General features: G+C 46.2%; 1 protein-coding gene across 2 annotated transcripts; it reads right to left on the bottom strand.

Moving 5' to 3' along the window:
- Positions 1-444: 444 nt before the first annotated feature.
- Positions 445-9812, bottom strand: SSTR5 (somatostatin receptor 5). Of its 2 annotated transcripts, none has more exons than XM_035339735.1 (2): positions 9647-9812; positions 445-2485 (listed from the first exon to the last, which is right to left on the bottom strand). In XM_035339735.1, the coding sequence occupies exon 2, from the start codon at positions 2419-2421 to the stop codon at positions 1309-1311; it is 1113 nt and encodes a 370-aa protein (XP_035195626.1). In that variant the 5' UTR covers positions 2422-2485; positions 9647-9812; the 3' UTR covers positions 445-1308. The 2 variants fall into 2 exon arrangements, with proteins under 2 accessions (XP_035195626.1, XP_035195627.1); XM_035339736.1 differs by lacking the exon at positions 9647-9812 and adding an exon at positions 8133-8516.
- Between the last annotated feature and the right edge of the window lie 7781 nt (positions 9813-17593).

Here is a 17593-nt window from a genome sequence, read left to right as displayed (position 1 = left end):
CTTTGTCTCTGCTGCCCTGCTTTCTATTATATACAAATAATTTTCCTTACAGAAGGGCTGTTTGACCTGTGTGGGTGACTGCAGTGGCAGAAAGCAATTTCTTAAGAGAATAAATAGTTTCTGTCTGGATTAAAACAAACCTGTAATTTGTTTTCATCCTTTCAGCACAAGAAGATTCCTCACTTTACAATGCAGGTGCTTTGGGTAGGGTACGAGGCAGGTGTCAGGTCTGGATACTGCTCCTTGCTCCCTCCATCCTGCAGTATGCCCTTGCAGAGCCCCACAGGTCCCCGTATTGGCCCTACCACACTGAACTATATTGCATCTATGATGAGGTAAGTCTCATATCCTTAGATGTTTGTTTGTTTGTTTGTTTGTTTTGTTTTTTTTTTTTTTTTGTGCCGTGTCTGACATTGCTTGGAGAGGCTATGACATGGGTAGTCAGAAAGGGATTGAACTTGTTTTAATTTCTGAAAATACAATTTAAATTCAAGTCCATACTTACATTCAGAACCAATAAATATACACAACAGCTTTCCAGCACTTCACAATCATTGTCACTTACATGATAATAAAGTGGTTACATTACATTTTATATGCAGTTTGGTTTAGAATGTGAAGGTATCATGAATACATTGAATTCTTTCAACATTTTTCTCCTAGTTTTGTTTTTATGCTTTCTTACTGTTTGAAAGATTTCCAAATACTTTGAGATTTTTATATGGATCAATAACAGTAAAACAGTGTAAATGGACTTCACAGCACTCTAAAGCCATGGATTATACATAATTTCAAGGTCCGTGCTGTGACCTTTTTTGTACGGAACCTCTATTACGATATAGTGTTTTTCTTTTAAAAGATCCCCTTGAAGACTTTCAAAGACATTTCCAGCCAAATTATCTGAGCTGTTTTCTGTTTTGGGCTGATCCCAGCAGTGCAAAGCCACCATGAACTCAGCTTAACAAGGTAGTTAACAGGTTTAGTGTTGTTTTACTTAACAGTTTTAGTGTTGTTTTGCATCACTAGAGAAGTACAAAGCCAGCAGTGGGTACCAGTAGATCAGTTCTCTAGAGTACAGAAAGTGGTAACACATCTGACTGCCTTAGCTAAAACACCGTAAGAACTTCACGCAGCCCAGTATAACCCATAACACTTTTAGCTGGGAAAGAGAGGGGAGTGAAGAAAAGTCTATGTACATTTATTTGAGCTTGTGGGCCTCCAGGTTTTAGTTTTGCTATGATTACATCTCTCCTTTACGTCCCCACGTTCTCCAGGTCTACAAGTGCTTTGCAGTCCCAAACCATGCCCTTACACCTTGCTAGTCTGCATATGTCCATTGAATTCAATATTTCTCTGGGTTAACATGGATTCCTGCAAGCGACTGCTGTTCTCTTGCCTGTGTTCAATGGGGTCACCATCCTCTACACCATTGCCCTTTCGGAGGCAAAGGACTTTCTGAAAACTCTGCTTGAAGTTGTCAGAAAGAAATCCATAAAGAATGGGGTTGGCACAGCTGTTTGCATAGGACAGGACCACCACAAAGAAGTACACCCCTACCAGCACAGGGTCTTCTGGCAGTATAAATATCAAATTGACAATGTTCATCATGTAAAATGGGAGCCAGCAGAACACAAAGACGACCACGATGATCACCACCATCCTGGTCACCTTCCTCTCTGATCTCCTGCGCCTTGTAGACCCAACTCGGATCCCTGAAGATTTGACTTTAATCACAATCAGCAAGTAGCACAGACAGATCACCAACAAAGGACCAAAAAACCCTAGGACCGACGTGTAAATGATGAATGCTGCTGACCAGATGTTGACAGGCTCTGGCCAGTTCATGTTGCAGGTGTGAAAGTCTTCCTGCACATCTGAAAAGATGAAGACTGGAAGCACCACCAGGAATGAGAATGTCCAGACAGTCATACTGATGAGCTTGGCCACCCTGGGACGTCTCCACTTGGTTGATTTAATGGGATGAACTACTGCCAGGTAGCGGTCCATGCTCATCACAGTCAAACAAAAAATACTAGTGAACTGGTTAATACCATCTACAGTCATAACCAGCCTGCACAGGAAGGAGCCAAAGGGCCAGTAGGAGATGGCATTCTGGGTGGCCAGGAAGGGTAGGCCCAGCATGAACAGGACATCAGCAATGGCCAAATTCAAGATGTAAATGTTGGTGACGGTTTTCATCTTGGCATAGCGCAAAACCACGTAAATGACCAGTGTGTTGCCACTTAGTCCGACTGCACATACAAGGATGTAAAAGATGGGAATCAGGACTTTGTGGATGTATTTGAATGGAGGCTGCTCTGAGAGTGTCCCATTCTCTGTCACATTTGTCAGCAGCGAGGAATTCACGTCACTGGAACTAGTGTCCATGCTAAAAGTGTTGGGAAAGTATAAAGGATCCATAATTTTTACTCCTCAGTATTTCTTGTAGGGCTAAGAGAGGTTAAACTTCACAGGCATCTTGTTCCTAAAAAGAAAAGGAAAAAAAAAAAAAAAAAAAAAAAAGAAGGAAAGAAAAAGAGACAGAAAAAGTGAATTCAAAGTAGACAAAGTTTTACACATCATTTAGTTTTCTATCTGTAGCCAGAATTTGTTTGAATTATGCAGTTAGCACACGTGATGAGATCAAGGCCTGAACAAAGGAATCCCACAAGGAGAGAGCCCAAGTGCTCAGCCCAGCAGCTAATGATATCTCTTTAATTTTCAGGAGCTCCGTGCAGTAACACAGCACACATCCCACAGGGAAAGGCAAGTGAGAGGGTGATGGCCATCTCACTTCACAGGCAGAGACAGAAGCTTTCCTGCAGCGAAGGAGTCTGACTGCCCTAGCGTGTGGGCTGTTCGGGTCCAAAGCCTGATGGTAACGAGGCCAGTCCTTCCTCTGCTGATGAGAAACGTAAATTTTTGCATGCCTCCTGTGCCACTTGGCGAGCAAACTTTGCTGTTTGGCTGTCTCACAGCCGGTTGTATACACGTCCCTCTTCTGTGCAGTCACGGGGCAGGGGGGAATATCCTCTACTTCCCAACCTGGGCAAAACCACACATATCCAGAACCCACCTCCCCTCTTATTTTTCTGTCTAAAAACTGATACAGAAAACAATTTAGAGAATAATTTTGAAAGATTTAGGCCACACAGTGCATACAAGTAAGGCTGGCTGAAAGCACAACCCTGGTGTTAGTGCCAAAAGCTTTAAGTCCAGAATGGTGTGATTCTGCTCTCACTTAGCCGAGGGTGCCTGGAGAGGCTCAGGGACTGACTCAGCCCTGTCTCGCTCCTGCACAAGCGCTGGGGGCTTTCAAAATCCACAGCCAAAGATAGTTCCTGGCTTTTTGCATGCGAAGCTCCACTGCAGTGTTTCACAGGTCTCCCTGTTTACATAGAAACAGTCTCAGCTGATATATTCAAATGCCACTTGCTGCCTGGCAGAACCAATTGAAAGCCCCCAGAGAACATCGGCAGCTGTGTAGGTGGGGAGACAAAACCCTCCGTAACAACTGACAAAACCCTATCCAAAAATCAATGAACGCCAAGATGGAAGCGACCACTTCTGAGAACACTTTTCCATCAGGTCAGGCCATGTGCACACAGATGTGAAGGCTCTGCAATGGAAAGGAACAAGCTGTTTCTTTTCTCTCCCTCAAGATTATGCTTCTGTTAGTGTTTCTGAATCCCTCTCCTCTCACCCAGAAGTGTGCTTTTTATCTAAGAAACACCTTTTTTCCACATAAAGCCAAAATGTAGTGGGTAGCCTCTGAGGATAGAGAGAGCTGAACTGATTCGGTGAAGGAATATATAGTTTTTGTTAGACAGTCTGAAAAGGTTTGAAAATCTCCGAAGTTCTGTTTCTGCGGCATGCTTGATTCACAAGGATATTTATTGGTTCTTTGTCTGAGCATGGTCTAAGTAGGGGTTTATAAAGCTTTCTGCTGTAAAGGAGTCAAAGCTCTTTGCTATAAAAGAGTAGTATAAAGGATAGAAGAGTAGTAAAAGAAATCACAGTACCAATCTGGCCTAAGATCTCTCCCAAGTCTGGGCAGCGTTCACTGGTGAAGGTGCTCAAGGAGGATGTGGGCCTGAATCTGGATTCAAAATTATAGCAAAAACACCCAGCCCACATTGCACCTATGCCTTTTGCAAAAGCAAAATTCAGCATCATGTAAGCATACAAAAAGATTTATTTCCAGGAAGAAAGCAAACACCTCCATGAGCTGGTTACTGTGCTTTCTCTTCGGGTGAGAAAAACTGCAGTGGGTGAGAGCAGAAGTCCCTCCAGCTACCAGTAGTAATCATAAATATGCTGTTCTGATTTGGAAATGTGCAGATGGGGAGTAGGTGTCTCACATGTAACTCCATGGCTAGGAGGAGATGTACCAGAGAAATCAGAAATCCAGGGTGGCTTGGATAGTAAAGCTGAGAGCTGCCAGAGCTCAAACAAATGCTGGCTCGAAGATGAGGATGAAAAATGAAGGGAGGATCTGCAGGTTCTGAATAAGCTACCATGGTGTTTGGGGTCTGGGTGCTGCTGCCATGGGCATGCCGCAAGAGCCATAGCAGTGCCTGATAGCACACTGCAGGGAGAGGGTGGCTGAAACCACGCTCCTTGGGAATTAACTAGGACTGGACTTGGTGCTTATGTAAGAAAAGGAAAACTGCAGTTCTGGCCAAAGAGCAGACTTCTAAAGTTCTTTTCTGACACTAATTTTAAAATATGAATTTGTATTAAAACTCAGATTATCTGGGCGGATCTGGCAGAAGCTGAAGCAGCACTGCACTCTGCCTGGGCTCTCAGGGTTTTGATCTGGGGAAGAGAGATTGCCTTTTCCTGCAGGTCGGATGCAGTATGACCCAGCTGGTTAGCTAGTATCTTTAAAGGGAAGAAAAGAAAGGAAATGAGTAGTGGGATGGGGCAATTGGTGTTTATAAACTCACATTCATGGAACTGTCTTTGGAACTGAGCATGGTGCTGAGCCTGGGAAGGCACTTCTCCCTGAGAGTAGTCCAGACCAGCTCAGCAATATCTAGTCCAGGCCAAAAAGCAACATTTTTGTTCTGGGACTGCAAAAGTAGCAGGACAGAAGCAGTGCTCCATTCAATGGGGAAGGTCAGGAACTGCAGCGCTGTGCGGCTCTTATCCCAGCACTTGTTAAAAAATGAGGATGGATGTGTTTCTTCTGAAGTTACTTCCTTTTCCCCACAGTAGATATCACTGAAATAGTTGACTAGAGAAATTGCACAGCAATTTCTTCAAGCCCATTGCACCTTCCACCACATTCAGAGTTTAAGCCTTAAGAGGGGCAGTGAGGAAGGGGGCTTCCTTTGCGTCGATGCCCTCCAATTCCTTCTCACCCCAAACATAACCTACTGAGCAAAATCCCTGCATGCCAAAGACCTCAGGCTCTTCCAGCCATCCACTGCTGGCAACCCTGATTCACCAGAAGGATTTGCTGGAAGGACCTTTGTGCACCTTCAGTGTAGGGGGGGCAGTTTTCCCAGCCTCCTCCAACAGCAGCTGTGATGATGTCCTGCTGCTGCTGTGCTGTCCCCAGGGACGGCGATACCTCAGCACTATATCAGTCTGTTTCTTCATTATTTTGCTATTCTTTGTTTAGTGTGACCATCAACCTTTATTCTCAAGTAAAGGTAAAATTTTGCACTTTTCAAGAGCAGGTGGATTCAGAAAGAAGTGCATTTGCCACGGCTCTCATGCAGTCTTTGATCTCTTCAGCTGGTGACAGCCCTCGGGTTGGCATTGCTGGCAAGGAGCTGCCATTGCGTGAATGTTTCCCATACACTGGCAGGGGTTGTGATGTGCTTAGAGTCATCCAGACCTGAAAATTGAGCCCATGTCAGAGCTTTATCCACTAAGCCATTTAAACCATGTTGCCTTTACCTTGTAGCCATTGACATTCTGGGATTCATCAGAGCATGGCAGCAACAACAACGAAAAAACCTGAACAGCCATAAAAGAACATTTTACTGTCTGTCTGATGAGCATAGTGATTTTTCCCCATGTAGCTGATAGCTTGCCCCTCACCAGCACAATTTTGTCTGAACTTATATTGTCACTACAGCAGTCAATGGCCATGAACCTCAGCAAAAGGTGACTAAATATAATTAAGGCATGCTGAATGATATAATGATATCTTGTTTTGGTATGCTTTATTAACAGATTAATAAAATAAATAAATGAATAAAAAACACACACACAACTCTAGGGAACTTCTCATCCAGATTTTTTTCCCTGTTGGTGTTTGATCTCCAATATATTCTACTGCAACACTTCATAAATTATGTGCTTTATGCTTAAAACATATGAACCAAAAAGAACAGAGCAAAAAAAGCATAGATCCAGAGTTATCACAGCTATAATTCCAACCTTTGCTTTTACAGAGCAGTACCCTGAAAAAAAAAGAAAAAAAAAAAAAAAAAAAAAAAAAAAAAAAAAAAAAAAAAAAAAAAGCATTCCCTGCAGCTGAACAAATCTGACTGCCTGCGTCTGTGTCCAGGAAAAGAGAGAAAGAAGAAATAGCAGAGATGTTACGGTACAAACTATGCTGCCTGGAAAAATGGTATTTAGCCCTCGTGAAAACCTCTCTAGCAGGTGTCCTAAACAAACATGCTTTGGCCGGGCACAAGAGCAGGTATCCATCTAATAGCACACAGCAGCCCATTAGTGACTGAAGTATCATCGTAGCACAAGGAAGAACAAACCTTAAAACTGTCCAGGCGGATCAAGGTAGAAATTCCTCCTGGCTGTGGTTTCAATAGCAAAGCAAAAATAACTCTATGAAGTGTGTTGTATCTGAGTCAAAGCTGGATATAGCTAAGATCAAGAAGTAATTACATAAAGAAACCTAATTTTGTGAGTCAAGATTTGATCTTGCTGCCTATTTACCACTGGAATCATAACTCTCTCTAATGCAGCATCAAACATAATTGCCGTGAAGAGAATTACCACAACAGAAAGGCAGATTACTGCTTTCAGGTGCAGAATAACTGACAGGAATAGACAAAATGATAATCCAAACAGATCTGCTTTTAAAATAGGTGGCCTTGGTAATAATGGGTAGAAGCACAATTGGGTAAGTACCCAAGAAGTACCAAAGAGCAGCAGAACTTCACATCTTTCCCCTGTCCCACAAAACTGACCGTGAGGTGTTAGTGGAGCTATTTGCTCTATCAAAGAGGGAAAAAACTGTACTGGTCCTTAGTGAATCTGCCCTTTGGGGGATGAATGTCCATCGCCTGCTTCCTTGGATGCAAGCAGGGGAGCCTCGGGCTTTGCATTTGCAGCAGTCGAGCAGACAGAGCCCGGGGTTGCTGCGGCAGGAGGGAAGGAGCTGCTGGTGGAGCGGGACAGGAGGGAGGTGGTGGTGTGAAAGTTGGTGTGACCTGGCAGAGCAGCTCCAAAATAGCACAAACACCCAGGCAGGGCTCTGCGTGAGGAGGAGGCAAATGCAGCATCATGCCAAGACCTCCTTCAACTTCTTACAGTTACAACAATGTTCTTGCACTAAAGCAGCATCTCAAAGATAGAATAGAAATCTCATTTCATGTACAAAATCGGTGGTGTGTTCCCTCCTCCCCCACCCTGCCCCCCCCAATTCCACCTCCCAGGAAAAAGCAAAAGGATTCAGTTCAGATAGGAACTTCTTCCTCCTTAAATTCTGCCATTTCTCAGGGTGTGCATTTCACCCCAAACCAACCAAACAAAAAACCCACAGCCCTGGAGTGATTGATTTTTCTCTACAGGAGACATATCAAAACAACTTTCTTGCACTAAATTAGTTTTCTGTTCTGACTAGCTGCATTGGTATTAAGCACTGATGAACTGAAGTCAAAATTGAGTAATGTCTTGCCACTTTTAGCACTATCAATATCTCTAGGAACTATATTTTCCAGTCAGTGTCACTTTCTTACTGCTGCTCAGCCCAGCCCAGCATATCCTAGAGCACTCCGTGGTTACGTTACCTGATGACTTGATCCTATTTTTAGTTTGCAAACAAACAGCCCATAAAGCACTCCTGCTTTTGCCAAATATTTGCTAAATATTCTTTTTTTTTTTTTTCCCCGTACAAATTTCAGGCTCTGTTATGCTCAGAGATTACTCACTTTGGCTGACCAGGTCCTCTCACACGAGCAATCGTGCAAGTCACATGCTCCCGGTTTTGCTCCCAAATCAGTTGTTTTTAGCAACTTGAGCCAGAGGAGGGTGTGCAGCCCAACTCCACCGTGTTCGCACCCAGGCAGGTGTGTTTGGGGCTAAACTCCAACTGCTGCACTGGTGTACTGGTGCAACCAGGGTTTGCTACCAAAATATTTCTCTTTTCTTCTCTCCTCTGCAATCCATTGAAACTGAACTGATTTCAGGGACGTGCCAGATTCAAAGCCAGTGCAATTGAGGAGCAATTAACCACTGGCTGTGTCTGCTCCCAGGCTGAGGGAAAGCTGCAATGACCAAAGATGCCTTCGGCTCAGGTACCTCCTCCAGGAGAGAGCCCCGGGTCAGACCGAGCTCAGCAGTAGCTCCTCTCACTGCATGAAGTGGAGCAGCTCTGGGAGAGGAGCTGCAGGGGCACCTGTCCCACCAGTGCTCCTGTGCCATCCCCATGTGCGATGTCTCTGGTGGGTGCTCCCCACGCCAGCGGTGCAGATCTGCTCTCACCACCGAGCCCTGGCCCCCAGCAGCCGAAGTTCCCAACACAGGCACTAACAGGCTGATCCTGGGACCCTTCATACTGTCTGCCTGCTGCGACCATCACCTCTCCTCCCCCCCAGAATCACAAAAAGTCTCTACTTTATCCCAACAGAAGTGGGCAAGGTCAAAACACCTGAGCTGTGCCGTTCTTCCCTTGCTCTTCAGCACACGGGTCAGGGCACGGTGGGAAGGAGCTGTGCCTGGGACTGCGGATGCTGGGAGCTGCGGGAAGGCAGAGAGGCACCGGGACACACGGTGCTACTCCCAGCTCTGCCCAACGGTGACTCCCAGGGCTCCACTTTGACCTTGACCATCCACCTTTGGCTGACCAACCTGGAGCACATACGACTCCCTGCGATTCTCTCCTGTGTTTTATCCAAAACGACCCTCGAGCACTCAGCCCCAGCTCCCCATGGCTTTCTGTGCCCCCACCCCACCGTGTGCCGGGTGGGAGAGCACCCGGGGCTCTGCCACCTCCTGGAGTCCCGGTGGGGCTCAGGCAGTCCCGAGCAGGTGGCGTGTCCCTGCGCATCCCTCCCGCAGGTGCCTTCCTCCTCCCTTTCAAGCAGCCGCTTTCAAGCCATGCTAAGGGATGTCCTGCTCTAAGCACCGCATCCTCCTCTCGGCCAGCGGCTCCTCTCCCCCAGCCCTCCAGCCGGCCGGGACCACTCGGCTCTCCAGCAGCCAGAGCCCGGTGCGGATGGCAGAGGGGGGCTGGCTGCTTGCTTGGGGGGACCTGCAAACGGGACCGAGCTCTCTGCAGCCTCGTCCATCCCAGAGAGCATAGGAGCCCTCAAAAGCGGGGTGCGCTTTGCAAAGCCTCCCCCTGCCCCGTCCCCAGCCCTCCCTGCCTCTCCCCCCACTCTCCCAGCCCCTCAGGCTCCCCCGGCCCCGCTGGCTGCTCCTTTTTCCCCGTGGCAATGCTTACCTGCGGCTCCAGGGACTGCTCTCCGGCGGCTGGAGGCATGAGCAGCCCCGGTGCTCCGGCTGCAGCCGCCCGGGCCGCCCCCCGAGCCGGGAGCGCCCCCCGGGCTCCGCCGCTTCCCTCCGGCGGCGGGCGGGGAGCGGGGCCGCCCCCCCCCCCGGGGGAGGAGGGACGGGGCTCCCGGCCGGGGGGAGGCGAAGGGGGGAGCCGAAAGAGGGGGTGGGATGGAGCAGCGACGGGGGAGGGTGGCACAGACCGGTGGGGGGGGGAGGAGGGGGGGGCACCTGGGGCCGCCCCCGCTGCAGAAAGTTGGGCTGGAGGTGGGGAGCCGTCGGTGCTGGAGAAGGCAACACGCCGCCGGGATGCTCTGCCCCCTTCCCGCACGCCCGTGGCCCCCTCCTCGAGCTCGGGGACGACCTTACATGGCTCTGTGCCCCACCGTGCTGGCGTTGCTCTGCCCCGGCCCCCCAGGAGGCGGCAGCCCCCCGGCACGGATAGGGGTTCTGCACCCCCCAAGGGGGCTGGGGGCACCTGCTGCGTGCCCAAGGGGCGGGGCAGGGCAGGAGCCCCCCATGTCCTCCCCAGGTCAAGCCCTCCTCCAGCCCCAAGAAGTCCCTTTAAAGGCTCCAGTAGGTTCATACGGGGCGAGGACCCCAGGGCACCCGCTGCTGCTCCCCCAGAAGTGCAGCACCCGATGGGGGCCTCCTTCGGGGGCACGGGGGGGCACTGCCATGGTCATCACACCCCTGGTCCTGAGTACAGGCAGGGAAGAAGACCGAGTGAAGGGGGATCCAGTCCTGCCCTCCACGTGGAAGGGGAGCTGAGCCCCCTGGGGGGGCGTTTTACACCGCCTGGCTATGGATCCGACCCCGCAACTGCCAGCTGGGAGACGCAGGCTCAGTATGCACGTTGTCAGGCTAAGCCTGGTGCTTGATTTACTCCTCCCAAACTCCCACTGACTTCGCTGGGCTTCTGCTGAAATATTTTGCCCTTCGAATGCAACAAGTGAATGTGAGTCATATGCAGCTGCCCCCTCTGCCCCACACCATCCCTCCGTTCCTACACGTGCAGACACCACTGCACATACAGACAGACAGACAGACAGACAGACACCCCTATCAGTGTCACCCAGAGCCCAGCTTGTTCCCCTGGATGTGCCGGGGGGTCTGAGCGGCGGCTGCGCGGCCAGGCGAGCCCCTGCCAGCCGCTCCTGCTTTCATCAGCATGCACGTGGCGTCGTGCTTCGTAATAATGTATATGATCTTAATCCACTGCTGAGGCTTTTCAATTAGAGATCTGTGATTGAGTCAGATGTGTGAATGCAAAAAAGAGAGGAGAAAGCTGCTTTTGGCATGTCACTTTCTAATTCAATCTGCTGATGTATTTATGGTCATGTATTGCTAAATTGAACTAAGACTCCAGTCTGCTCTTGCCATGACAATGGGGAGAGTCATCTGATAAAAATAGAGCTGGGATGATAAACAGAAGAGGAGAGGAGATTTTGATTACCTTCTTTGAAAACATGCCAAGCAAAATGTGATACAATAGCCCCACTGTGAATATCAGCTTGAATCAAAATAGGGCTAATTTAACGAATTTCCCTCATATATTTTATTAGTATTTTATTATCATTTGTGGTACAGAAAAAAAAAGTTGCTGAGAAAACATGAAATCACTAACTTTCCCTGAAGAAACAGCAGTCTTCTACACCTTGCCAAAAGTATTCTTGCCGAGATCTGTGCTGTGACAGAGACAGCTTTCTGAAAAGCTCTCGAGGTTTGTCGAATTCTTTACCCACTTGAGTCAACAGCAGCGCTCTGTTTCTGTGCTGAATGAAGGCAACACAAAGGCTATCTGAGAACGCTACCTGTTGCCATGCTCTTAATGGCTAATGTCCCCGGTCAGAGACCAAAGATCAGCTACACCAGACATAAAATAAACATGGGAGGAAAAATAACTGCTGGCACACCAACGTGGGTGCGGGCAGGGCTGGGCTGCCCCAGCTGAAGACCTCCCACACCTCCAGGGGTGCCCAGAAAGGATGACAGCCCAGACTTGGGGTGTGGGCTGGAGAAGGAGGCAGAGGAGCTGTGTGGGAGGAGGAGCACCCAACGGTGATAGAGCACGGGTCTCTGTTTTGTTCCATCTATTGGGCGATCCTTTCTACTAAGTGTAATGTTTTACAGTTGCACAGTCTGTACACCTTTAATATTTTATGTTGGGGTTATGGAAGGGGGGAGATCTAGCATTGATCCAAACCCCTCAAGCTGCGTTATTCTCTTTCGTTCTACTCTGTAAAAACACCTCTCAAGTAGCCGTAATTTGGATACAAGTCTACTTACTTAACTGCTTGTTGTCATACACCAAATTCCAGTGTCATAACATGATCCCTTAGCGGTGGTTTTCCTACTGTAATCCTGATTGACGAAGGAAGTGCTGACACATGGTAGTAATGTGTTTTAAAACAGTGTCTCTGTGTAACATGGCAGAGGCAACAGCTCCAAGGGAGCTGCAGAGACAGGTTGCATGGGAAGCTCCTCCTGTGCTTTTGGAGCTGGCTTGTCAAAATTCAGTTGAAGCAGAAAGGATGAGCTGTGATCAATATTTTTAGAAGGAAGAACTCCTGGGGAGCTCATGTCAGCAGCCTCTCCTGTTGAACCTGGCAGCGAGGAACAGAGACTGATTGCTGGCAAGGGAAAAATTATCAGTGCATAAGTCATCTCAGTGTTAGACCTGGCTCCAGGACTGAACTAGATGGAGGTTCACTAAAAATTGATTGTATTAAACCAGGTGTTTCATGGTGAAGAGAGAAGTATGTTCATGGCTACATGGCCTGTTGGGCCGTTTCTCACCAGTTCCTCATCCCCACAAGACTCCCCAGGGCCTGGAACAGTGGTGCTGCAAAGGAGACAGCCTAAATTGAGTCCTGAGACTCAATTCCAGCCTCAGCCTGAAGGTTACAGCATGTTTTCCTCTGAGGAAGTTAAGCTTTTTATTTATTTATTTTAACATCGCCAGCTTTGAGGAAAAGGAACTGTAGGGGGTAAGAGCTCTGGCATACTGCCTTGAAAGAAGCTCATGGAGCTCGTGGGATGAGAGTGGTTGCTCATCCCTTGGAGTTTTCAAATCCAGACGAGATTAGGGCTGTAGTTTAGTCCTTAGCTGTTCAAGTTACCATAGAAATAGATGGATTCATCTTCTGCCATTTGCTGTTCAAAGCTTCAGCCTACACCCTCTACAGATAACCTCTAACTTGTGAGTCCCAGCCTTGCTAAGGCCGTGGCCATGGGCTTGGTTTTCCCATCTTTGCTTCTCCCAGGAGCTCCACATGTAGCAAGGGAGTTTCCTTTCTTTCTTTCTATGATTGGTTTGCACTCAGCTTAAACATTTTGAAGCTCACAGAAAACATGCTTCATCTCAGCTTCTGACTGGAAGACAGTTTCTCCATTCAATTACATTTACAGTTTGGCTGGCTGAAGCCGAATGTTTTCACTTTGCCTGCAGAATATGCTGTGAAAATCCAGGCAGTAGGAATTGCAGAGAGGTTGAGGTGTTTTCACTTATTTGTTAGTCTCCTTACAAGGAGGAAAAATCAATGGCTTTCAAATCAGTGCATTAAAAATCTCTCAAATGGGCTGTAATTACAGGCCCATCTGTTGCTGGATTGTTGAATTGCCTGTGGCAGAGATGCACGAAGATCTGCCTGCCTGGTCATTACTGAGCAGCCCAGGACCTTCCCCACCACGGCGATGCACCCGTGGGTGGTTCTGCCCCTCGGAAACACCCTTGGAGGATAAAGCATGGGCCAAGGGGCCAAAGCTTGCCCATAACGTCCTCTGGTGAACATTGCTCAGCTGTTTGCCAAGAGGTTGGGAGTGAAGCTGCTTTTCTGTATGTAGCTGGTATTTTAGTTTTTCAGTGAGAAGTTAATTTCCACATTTTCTATCAGAAGTACTTAATCAGATGGGATTTTTTATTTTTTTATTTTTTTTAATCTAACCAAACTAGCCATCAAAATCAATGAACCTTTCCTGCTTTTGGCACATGCCTGAATGGCAGCTACTTGTTATTCGTTATTCAGACTGCTTTTTGCTCAGTTCACTGATGATGAAGTTCATAGAGCTGGCAGAGGCTTTTTGGAGAGATGTGTTGGTGTCGCGTGCCATCGTTCCCCACCACTCCCGTCCCTCCTCATGCTCCTGTCCTCAATGCAGCACTCTCCACGGGCACAAGTGGTACTGAGCAGACAGGAACAGTCCTGGAGCTCTGATTCCATAATCTTTTGGAACCCAGAGTTTTTAGGGATTGAAAATGTATTAAAATAATTTTACCTACATCTTTCTTTTCTTTAGTCTTTAACTAGCATCCTAGAAGAGTCTCTCAGACAGACTCAAGTGACGAATTTCGCCATCATATTAAAATGAAGAGGAAAATGGCAGGATTTCAGCTGCAAAGCAAATCCTTTCCAAAGAATTGCTGGGTTCCTTCAAAAAAAATAAAACTGGAAAAATAATAGAGGTGACCAATGGCTGAACACAGAATATTCATAGGAAGGTGTCTGTAAGTGCACATTTTCCGCTGTTTTAAACTATTTGTATTTCTCTGTATTTTTTTTGCATTCTTTGCAGAGATTCACTCTGAAAGTCCATAATAAAGCATGATGGGATGCATTTTCATTTAATTAAGGGGTTTTGTTTTTGATGAGATGATGTCCAAGCAGCATATTTTCTTCGAAATGTGACTTTCTTTTGTTAACCTTGTGCTTACATCTGTTAAGACGAGTGCGAGTCTGTATTTGTGAAAACTAGGTTATTTGCAGACCTGTAGCTCAGATGAACCTATGTCTCCAAACTCCTGCAATTCTCTGAACTGTGCACCTGATCCTGTACCTGTAAAAGGTTCTGTTATTCAGCATCATGCAGCCGTCCTAAACAAGTGATGGGACCACAGGAAATACACAGGGAGTCCAGATCTGGCACAAACAGACTGATTTTCCCTCAAGCTTGCTTATCTTCTATCAGTGCAGGGAAAAGAACATCATTATTAATTAGTAGGAAGCATGAAACTCTTTCCAGGTATCTTCTAAGGAAAGTTCACTGTGCTTCTTCATTGCTTAGTTGTAGAAAACACATTCCTGCACAGGTGTCCTCCTCCCCTAAGCACCTCAATGCTGCTGAGGTGTTCAGACACTGAAATGGAGATTGCTCTCGTCCTGGCATTTCAGAAATTTGCTTTGTGGAGCTGGTGAAGTCAACAGGTCACTTGTGACCTCTGTGGGTGGCTTTTTGTGCACTGCTGTGACCGGGAAGCAAAGCGATGAAGTGAGTTACTTAATGATTCATTATTCATTTTGTAGTTATTAATGGGATCAGCAGCCAGCATCTCAAGGCTCCAAACTTGTTTGGTTTTCTGCCAGATTCCTCATTATGCACATGTAAACACGGGCAAATCATTTAATAGAACAGGCTTCATTAAATAAGCAGAGAAGCTTTATTAAATAGAAAGCTCCTGAGCTCTAATGACAAATGTTTACAAGCTTGGGGACTTGTTGCAGGATGGGAAGAGATAACAACAACAACTTGGTAAAATCAGGTGTTCGGTAAAATGCTGCATGCTTCAGGTTTCAAATAGAACCTGCTGCTTTTAGAACTTGCTGCTCTCTCTGAGGAGAAGGGTAGGAAGATGCTTTTTGACTTACAAGTGTTCTCCAGCAAAAATACATGGAGTGTAGAAGTAATAAGATTCCCTAGCATCTGATAAAACCATAAGCAAGCCTCTCCTCCAGGTTACCAGAGAAAAGCTCGTAGTTGAATGATAATATTTCTGGTGATCAAAACCATTTTCTTTTAATTGTAGAACCAGAAAAATGTGCAAGGTTTTGATTTTTGATCATGTTTCAGGGCATGCTACATAAAGCATGAGTGCTATGTGGACACCTACTTAGATCTTATTCCCACCCTAAAGCAACTCTTTGAATAGTCCTAATGAGTCTTGGGCCACCAAGGACTACCTCTGGCCCTTTCACTTGAATCTCCAGCTCAGACAAGCCAGCAGCAGTCCTTTCTGTGCCTGTAATAAAATTCTGCAGTATAATGTGATTCAGGCTGTGTTTTCTGCATGTATTCTTTTTTCATGGTCTTTGCTAGCGCTTTAGCTGCCTTCTAATGGAAATGACTTGCAGCTTTCAGTCCTGTTAAGAAATTAAGTCTGCAGACAAATTCACTTCAATTTAGTGCTTTGCGTTTAATGAGAAGCAGACACAAAAAATGAAAAATTAAAAACAATCTCGATGCGCATGTGCCATTTTGTGGAACATAATAGCCTCATTATTAAATTCAACAGTCAAATTTGCTTCAGTGCTGAAGTGAGCCTGTCTCATTAGCAGGCTCACTATTGCTAGTAAGTGTTTAGTTAATGGGTAGAATATGTCTTCTTGGATTCTTCCTGGCACTTTCCCTGTCTTGCTGTATGAAGAGCAAACATTACACAGATTTTTATCAACTATAATGTCTTGTACTTAAAATATTTCAACTCACCCTTTTAAAATGCTCTATCAATACTTATTTAATTTCTCTCCCCAGGGAGTATCATGCCCATTTTGCTGGCACAGTTTGTTCTGCGAAGCTTCGACTGTGAGTTGATAACAACACTGAAAATGAACCACTGGTAACTTTCCTTGCACTAGAGAATCAAATCCAGATATTTACTGAAAAATGCTCTATTACAGTGACCAACATGTTTCACTTTAATGTTTGGACTTTTATGTGACTATGCTTTTTGAGCCTAACTCTTAGAAAACATTTATTCTCTTTTTATTTACTTTTTTTCAGTCAAAATATTTCTTTCATGTTGAATTGCAAAGTCATATTGATTTCTGGTGAGGTTTTGTTTTGATTCTTGAAATGAAACCTCATTCCAGCAGCTCTACTTTTGCCTCTTTATTTTCTGCTTCAGGGAATCACAAATGCTCTCATCTGAGGGACTGGGAGATAAAACTTGGTAAAGAGGAATTTATTTGTGCTTCCAGTGCCACATTTCAAGCTGTGACTCAGGCTGGTCAACTTTCAATAAAACTTTTTTGGAACAACATATCCCCAAAAGAATCCAAAACTCCTACTTCTAAACATGTGAGGAAGAGCATTACTTGAGATCACCACTTGCTGATGTACCAGAGGCCGGGGTTAATTCTGCTTGTCAGAATGTTTCTGATTTAGCCTGCAGCAGCCTCAGAATACTTCTTTTTCCTCCCATCCTAACACCTGTCTTTGCAGGCGGATTGAAGTCTTTGGAAAATCAGCTGGGGGAAATTAAAAAACAAACTTATGGACAACAGAATTTACACACACCAAAAAGTCTGATGATAGGTGGACTGATCTTTAGCTGATTGGTTGTCATTTCCACTGAAATGCAGCAGACGGAGACGTGCAATACACTTATTTTGCCAGGCTTGTGTCCAGTGCAAGGCATACACCTCTGCAGTTTTAGTAACCACTCCAGTGAGTAACCAAGATTTGAAGTGATTACTAAAAACTGTTCAGCTAGTGAGCTTTGGCTGACAACTCCGGTCTCATCAGAAGCAAAAGCATGCTATTTATCCTGCACCAAAACGGAAACAGGTTGGAGCTTGTCACTGAGACTCATTGGGCCACGAAGAGTGGTGTGCATGCAGACAGGGGACTGCTAGCTGGAGCTGGGATTGATCATGACGGACGTGATCAAACACTGGGCAATGTTTGCTATGAACAACCTCGCTCCCCTTCATTTTAAGACAATCTGCATGTGCTCCTTGGCCTGCTTTCCTTTGCTGTACAAGCCTCGCAAGGCTTTGATTTCTGTGTAGTGGAAGTGCGGAGAACATGCCAAATAACTATGTTTATTATGGTCATTTGCACTGAAGAGAGTCCTAATGAAAACATGAAGAGTCATGACCTTAAACCAAATTATTTGGGT

The sequence above is a fragment of the Oxyura jamaicensis genome, chromosome 14, assembly GCF_011077185.1.
Source record: "Oxyura jamaicensis isolate SHBP4307 breed ruddy duck chromosome 14, BPBGC_Ojam_1.0, whole genome shotgun sequence".
Classification (NCBI taxonomy): Eukaryota; Metazoa; Chordata; class Aves; order Anseriformes; family Anatidae; genus Oxyura; species Oxyura jamaicensis.
This window is presented reverse-complemented; position numbering and strand designations above follow the sequence as displayed.